At 32.2% G+C, this 8,255-nt stretch overlaps 1 protein-coding gene across 1 annotated transcript in view; it reads right to left on the bottom strand.

Moving 5' to 3' along the window:
• Window positions 1-4,866: 4,866 nt before the first annotated feature.
• The window catches only part of LOC134717960 (uncharacterized), a 39,784-nt gene continuing 36,395 nt past the window's right edge, over window positions 4,867-8,255 (bottom strand). Inside the window, exons 8-9 of the mRNA XM_063580461.1 lie at window positions 7,840-7,949; window positions 4,867-7,501 (exon numbers count right to left, since the gene is read on the bottom strand). Of these exons, the coding sequence (XP_063436531.1) occupies window positions 6,894-7,501; window positions 7,840-7,949 (718 nt within the window). The 3' untranslated portion in view covers window positions 4,867-6,893. The remainder of the gene's footprint in view (window positions 7,502-7,839; window positions 7,950-8,255) is intronic.

Below are 8,255 nucleotides of genomic sequence, written 5' to 3'. Positions count from 1 at the left end.
GGGACAAATATACTTCTCTAGTGTAGAGGAATCCAGTGAAAAACCCATATCTATACAAGATAAGAAGGCCCTCTGGTATCTGTAAATCTGTATCACAGGATAACCCACGAAGATGCTGTGATACTGGCTTCTCACATTTCAAAATGTGTATGACCTCCTCAGATGAAGCATAATATTGGGAGCTACCACAGGGAGAATTATTTTTGAAGGAACATTGTTGTGACATATTAGTATAATACCATTATCTATATTTTACTGTGTAGATAGTCTCTCTATATGTATAATTGTATATACTTTCATCATCTGTGATAACTTTGGCTTTCTCAACTAATCTGCTTTACGTTACTTCTTTTTTGAAGAAGTCATATTAGGGGAGATAACTCTAAGATAACTTTCTTTTTTAAAAGATCCCCCATGTAGTTGGGATATCTTTAAGGTTCGATCGTGAGGAAAGTATTTAAACAAAGAGTAAACCCTTTTAACAATCCTTTGTCATTAATTAACATTTCTAATGAAAAGATTTGATAAAATGGATGAAAAATGTGTTTTTTCCCACAAACCGTAAAATTTTAATGGCAATTTTTTTCTTAAATTTTTTTTTTCTGATTTAAAGAAAAAAAATCCTAGTCTAATGTTTATGGGATTATATTTTGAATCATTTTGACACGCATGGCAAAAAAAAAATCAGCTAATATCATAGATTGTGTAAAAAACATCCTTTAAATTTCATGTATTTCGCATCAATTCCCTTGAAACTTAAACTGTACAAAATACAGCCTATAATTAAATCACACGCAAAAGCTATTAAACATCAATAATTTATCTTATAATGACCCCTTCTAGCCAAAAATATTAATATTTAAAGCGTTACTTTGACAGAAACGAGTCTCAGAAAACACCTCTGGTATTCACTTCTCTAAACTGACACAACTTCCAAATATTAGCAAAGTTCCAATTTTTACACAACAGACAAAACAATGAGTTTTTATTAATCTGTAACATACATTTTGTGATTCTATCATAGAATATATCATTATAATATGTCAAAATAATATTTTTTCTAAGTTCAAAAATTGTGCGATTTCGATGAAATTTCAAAGATTTTCGGATTTCACATTTGCTAAAAATAGAAACACGTGTTACTAAAAAATAGCACAAACAGGTATAATTTGAAACACTTTCAAAGTGTTGCTGAGTCATTTTACATTCCAACAAACAACACAAAAAAAATCAAAAAATCTCAATAGTTGCTTCTGGACAATTTTTCAAATTATGCATGGTTTTCTCTGAGATCAGCTCTTAAAATAAACATTCATTAAAGTCAGTCAAACAACAAAAGGTTCAATGAGAGTAAATGACATAAAGGCAATTGCTTTCTTCAGAAATGTTTATTATTATCAGAACAATGCTAAAACAATATGTAGCCAGCGTGGTTCGAAAAGGGGGGGGGGGGGGGGGGGGGTTCGGACGAAACAAAATAAATTTGAAAATAAATAAGCACTGTTAAAGTCAACGTTCTGTTCGAATTGTGACTGTTAAGTCGAGTTTTTGAGTCCAAATAACCCCTCCTTGGAAATTTCTAGCTACGGGCCTGGTGTTTCTGGCAATCCGTCTTTGAAAAGATGCCTTTTAATGTTATCAAAGACACTCAATGTGATAAAGAAAGATACTGTCACATTTCTGTTGTCTTGAGAATATAACCATTTTATAGAAATCTTAGAATTTTTGTCAAAACACTTTATATATGGTTCATTACACTGTAATCTTTGGACAAATGTTAATGAATGAAAGATAAAAGTGGAGGTTAATGTTTAATTAATGAATTGTGAATAACATTCGTTTAACAATACCTTGGGAAATATCTGGATGAGTTTTTTCTTTTAAATTTTTGCAGTGTTGTTGCTTTAATTAGAATTTGATTGGTTGACTTTTTTTTACGTTTTTAAGCGTGTTTTTTTTATATTCAGAAGAAAATACATAAAATAAAAAGTAAATCTGTCCATTTTATCAATAAATCGCGACAAATAAGCCGACGAAGAAATGATACGCGGTAATTATTGTATGATATCATAATGCTACTATTCTAAAATAATTTCGAGATAATGTAATGGAATTTTAAGCGTTGTATAACATGTCAGTTGTTTCATGTTTCGTCAAATTAATATCGCTTGTTTCATGTTTCGTCATATAAATATTGATTGTTTCATGTTTCGTCATATAAATATTGATTGTTTCATGTTTCGTAATATAAATATTGCTTGTTCCATGTTTCGTCATATAAATATCAGATGTTTCATGTTTCGTCACCTAAATATCGGCTGTATCATGTTTCGTCCCCTAAATATCGGCTGTATCATGTTTCGTCACCTAAATATTGCGTGTTTGATGCTTCGTCACATAAATATCGTCTGTTTCATGTTTCGTCACATACTCAATTCTTTATTACTTTAAGCACATTATGCTTATCAGTGCAATAAATACAAATACATTTTTATAACACCACATGACATAATACATCAGAGAAGCAAATAAATATCAAGTATTGACCAATAACAGTTTGGTCCTATGATTAAATGCATTAAACAGGAATTTACACAAATTACGCAAATCTTTTACATTTTCAGTGCTGAGAAGTTGCACTAATTTACATATCGGCTATTTTATGTTTCGTGAAATAGTAAAGTGATATTGTGATAACCTATGTGCTGAAGCCTATTTTGACTCTTGGTAATGAGGTTGTATATCCTATTCTTAACATTTCTTATTTTCAAATTACTCGCATTGTTTTCAATATGTCATATCTTAGTTTTTATTATATATTTTTTCGCTTTTTTATAGTGAGTGAATACACTACTTTGATAAAGGTCATAGCTATCTTAGATAAGAGCAATAGCTTTATGTGGGTCTCAATTTCTTGTTTACGTCACCCACCTTAAGATAATCATTATTTTACCAAAATAAGAAAGTTCCTCCCTAAGACTATTTAATGTTTTTGAAATCAGCGAAGGTATACGTGAACTTTTATAACGCTGAACATACTTTTCTAAACAAAATTAATTTATTGCATTTGAACAAATATGGACCATTTGAACCGTACTGAGTGGAAATATATGTATATGATGTGGCATAATTGCTATATTACTCAATGTCATGAATAGTTGTTTCTGAATTTGATGGATAAAAAGGAAAACAGTCACTAAAAGGTATAAGATCTTACTCAGTTAAAACATAAATATATATATGAAATGTTTACGTCTACTTCGACTTCTTTACAAACAAATTAAAACACCAATGTCATGCTTTCTTTTATCAAGTCTCATGAATAACGTTCAAAAACAAATATGAGATAGCTAATTACCAACACAGTTGGATCCATTTAAGACTAATTTTGACTAATGGAATTTCAGCATTAGTTTCTTTATCTTTTTTGTTTTGTTTATAATATAGTTTGCATTTCATAATTCTGTTACTCGTAAATAGTATATAAACACGTGTAACGTTAACGGCCATAACTCTAGAAAAAAGTAGATAAAGCATAACGTCAACTCTAATATTATATCAGTGAATGCACATACACATCAAAGACCTATCACGTGACCATGATGAGGAAGTAAATGGCATTTAATTCTTATACAGTTAGTTCGTAATGTTCTTTGTACATTCGTGCATAAACACTCTATCATATCTTTTGATTTATTTTTCTTTTGTTTGCTTTAGGTAATGGCTAATCCGTTTAATGACTTTTTGTCCGATATTTCCCTTAACTTAATATTTTGCCATTGAATTATTGTATGGTTTTGTATAATGGTAGTTGGTGCTGTTTCCTAAGCATTCGTATTAACACATTACACGTCATAATACAGCGGATAAAATATTGTCAGTCATTGTTTCTGATCAGTGATTCTGCTACTATTGGTAATAGATGGCAGATATTTTTGGCTTTAACGATCCATACATCCGTTTTTGATTATAAATGAATTCATAATGTTCCCTAAGATGAAGTTTCAAAATAGTTTTTATGACACACTGGAAATGTTGTGTCAATGTTTCATCAAGTACCATATCTATATTGATCTTTTTACATTACCGACATACATACGTACTTTTTACAAATTAAAACTATAAACAAACTAAAGTATGTAAACAAGGTAAATAGTTGATAAAGTGATATATACATTACTTTTACGTTTAAGTCAGGAATCTGATGTTCAGTAGTTATCGTTTGTTAATGCGGTTTATAAGTGCTTCTCCTTTCTCGTTTTTTTATAATTAAGATCGTTGTTTTTTTCGTTTGAATAGTTTTCCACTAGTAATGTTTGGAACCTTTTATAGCTTTCTTTGTGGTGTGCTCCGTATAGAAGACCGTATCCTGACCTATAACGATTTACTTTTATAAATTGTCACTTCGATGGAGAGATTCGAACTGGGTGTTATATATAACATGAATAATCTCGCAAATTAAACAATAATGCACGGTGATAAACATATGCACAGTTTTAACCCCGGCCCCAAAATCATCCATGCATTAATGTCTATATGTGTTGTTCGAGATCTTCTCATACAATTAAATATTATACATTGTTATATATGTATTATAAAATTCATCAGTTCAAAATTCAGTGCACCAGATTCGCTTTTCGCCATTTTTAGCCAATTTTTTAAAGTTTTTGTCAGTGATGCTCGACGCCTTATTATTTTTAAATTCGAAACTTATCTTAGATTGTATGAGTCGATAAAACCGAAATGGTTAAAAGGCATCATTGAATTGCCAAAGACATTTATATTTAATGCATTCCGTGTATCAGGAAAAGTCTATAATATACTATAAAAGAAAGAACTGTCCATGTATACTTTTTTTTTATAAACACTGCATATATACAAATAATCATAATAATGTAGGCGACATGTACTCCAGGTTAACAGTGTCGGATCCTGAACTTTTCAAAAGGGGCACCTTTTCAGAAATCTCAGCCCCATCCCATGGATCCGCCTATGGACAATAATAATAATACAAAAATCGTATACACATAATATTTTCCAAAGGAGGGCACAACATGATTTGCTCTGGCAGTGCTCTCGAAAGATCTTATAAAAAAAGCCGGAATATGCTACAAAACTTTTAGATCTTGGACAGACCACTTTTATTCTGTCGAGGACAGAATATACATGCTTATCTTTTTCTTATTAGAGGCCCGTTTATTCCCTTCTTTGGATACAATAATTATCTGCAATTGACGCATTCTGAGTTGCTGAATATTAATTGTCACCGGTCATAGGCAAGATTAACCAGCTGGAATCATGCCATTTTTCAAAGTTAAACAGCACCAACATTAGTCCAAATAATTATGATGTCTGGCAAGGCTAATTTTTTTCTGAGACACCTCCCTATGACGTCGTAGGGAGGCGTTCCAGAAAATAATAAAATGGCCTTGCCAGACGTTACATCAAGATTACACCATCAACTTTGTCTCGATCTTATATCTTGTCTTTATAGTTAGATGTTTTTAAATATTTTCATATTTTGACACGCTTAAAAGTTGAATTAAAAAATAGTGCCAATTAAAGTCGTTTTTCTCAACGTCTCAATGTTATAAAAAAATATAAAATTAATAGACATCATCAAAATTAAATGTTGATATCAATGCAATATGACCTACATTTAGACCTTTGTTGTTATTTTACACGTCCTATTTCTTGACCTTTAAAAAGGAAAACAGCCAAATAATAGTGCAGTAGTTATCAAAGGTAGCAGGATTTTAATTTAATACGCAAGACGCACGTTTCGTCTACATGAGACTCATTAGTGCCACCCATATCAAAACAATTGAAATGCCGAAGAAGTACAAAGTTAAAGAACATTGATGACAAAAAAATCCAAAAAAAGTTTGACACAAACATAGAAAACTAAAACTAAGCAACAGAAACCCCATCACAAATTGGGGATGATCACAGGTGCTCCGGAAGGGTCAGCAGATCCTGCTTCACAGGTGGGACCGGTAGACTATTGGAGTGTTTCGTAATCTATAATTACGTCTAGTATGTGTATTACCTATTGAAGCATGTTCTATAACTACGTCTGGTAGGTGTATACGTTATTTTTGCATGTTCTATAACTACTTCTTAGAAGTGTTTGAACTATTGGAGTATTTGTATAACTAAGTGTAGGAGATGTATGAACTATTGGAGAATGTTGTATAACTACGTCTAGTAGGGGTATAAGCTCCTGGAGCATGTTGTATAACTACGTCTATAAGGGGTATAAGCTATTTGCGCATGTTGTATAATTACGTCTTTTAGGGCTATACGCTATTTGAGCATGTTATCTATTAACTACTTCTAGTAGGGGTATAAGCTATTTGAGCATGTTCTGGTATGTGAAATGGTGATGTGTGAGTGAGTTGAAACCATACAAAGACAAAACGTTTGTGTCTAGCATTTTCAAAATATAAATTAATAGATCAAACTTATTTAAACTGCTGTCAATATATTGGTGTATGAACGGCTGTTATTCAAGTGTAAGGTTAAACTAGCTATTTAACTAGATTTTATCAACCAATTTCCTACATAAGGAAATGCATGTACTTAGTCAGGAATATGGCATTTTTGTTTGTTTGATGTGTTTGGGCTTTTAATTGTGCCCTTTGATAAGCGACTTTCAGTTTGGAGTTTTCCTGGGATTTCGATATTTTTGCAATTTCACTCATTTGATAAAATAAAAGTTGTCTTCCTATAAGTCAACTGTTATTATTCACATATTGCATGTATGAAACATATATCTCAAAACGATCGAAATGTTGAATGTACAAACATAATATACATGTATCACAAAACTACCAAAATGGTTAATGTCCTTATATTTCCAGTTTTACACAACATTCCACTTAACATTCGATTTATGTCTTTGGAATACCCGAAACTACTGCTACCTGCTGAAGTCCTGTATGTGATGGAGCTAACGGTGGTGAGTTCTGTACTTTTGATATAGGAGTAACATGATGGACATGGGATGAATGGGAAGTAGGCGGTGGAGATGAATCATCTGAAGTTCCTGTATTGTCGCCTGATGGCAAAGTTGATTCTGAATATTCCAGTGTATTGGCTGAAGGCCTTGTTGGTAAGGCTGGTATACCACGTGTCAGATCTTTACTGCTTTTCGATCCTCCCAGATTTTTCAACTCAGTTTCACTCTTATAAGACATGTCAGCTCTCCCTGGTTCAGAGCTACTTGCATATGCAAGCTCTACCTTTTTAAGATCAGTATCACTTTTGTTAGATTGATCGTCATTAGGAATGAGATAGGTATCTCTTGTTATACTACTCGGACTTAGATAGGACTCGGTATTTCGTGGTGGAGGACCCCTAGTGTCGATTGTAGTATCCTCTACAGAATATGCCCCGTTACTACGACCTTCACGATTATGATTAGTCACATTTGTCACGTGTCTATACTTTGGATCATCAATTACATTGAGGTAATTGTAGTCCTCCCTTACCGTTTCGCCTATAATAAAAAGGAAATAAGTAAGGTAGAAAATAAATTGAATATTAGATCAGTTACTCCCTAAAAGCAACAATAAAATCATATACTGAATAAAAAAAAATAATAAATCAACACCCCATAAAAGTGAAAAAAATAATATTGCCACACCCCTGCACACAAACAAACGAAACACATTTTAGGTTGGTACTAAAAGTAAGTTAACCTTACTTTATAAGCATCTAATTTATGGATTATATTTATTTTCAAAATAAATAAACATGGCAAATAAATCTTAGAGCAAAATCTAATTAAAATGAAACCGCAAACATTTTTTTATATAGTGGCTTAGATTACCTTACCTTTCATTTTACGATAACACAATAACAGGGCAACCGTGGCAACCACTAGACTCAGCACTAAGATTCCAACCACAACACCTAATGCTATGACAGTACCGCCATCCTCATCACTGTAAAGTACAAAATGAAGTATGCAGTAAACATATTTGAATATAGATATAAGATGGGGTATGATGGCCAATCAGATAACTCTCAATCCAAGTCACAATTTGAAAAAAACAACCATTATAGGTCAAAGTACGGTCATCATCTCAGAGCCTTGGCTCACACTGAAAAGCAAACTATCAAGGTCCCCACAATGACTAATGTAAAATCATTCCAACAGGATAACCAACAGCCGTATCTATATGAGAAACGAGAAAGGATAAACACTTATGAACCACATCAACAAACGACAACTACTGAACATACTGAAC

This window comes from Mytilus trossulus, chromosome 5 (genome assembly GCF_036588685.1).
Source record: "Mytilus trossulus isolate FHL-02 chromosome 5, PNRI_Mtr1.1.1.hap1, whole genome shotgun sequence".
In the NCBI taxonomy this organism is placed as follows: Eukaryota; Metazoa; Mollusca; class Bivalvia; order Mytilida; family Mytilidae; genus Mytilus; species Mytilus trossulus.
The sequence above is the reverse complement of the archived record's forward strand: the minus strand, read 5'-3'. Positions and strand labels throughout refer to the sequence as shown.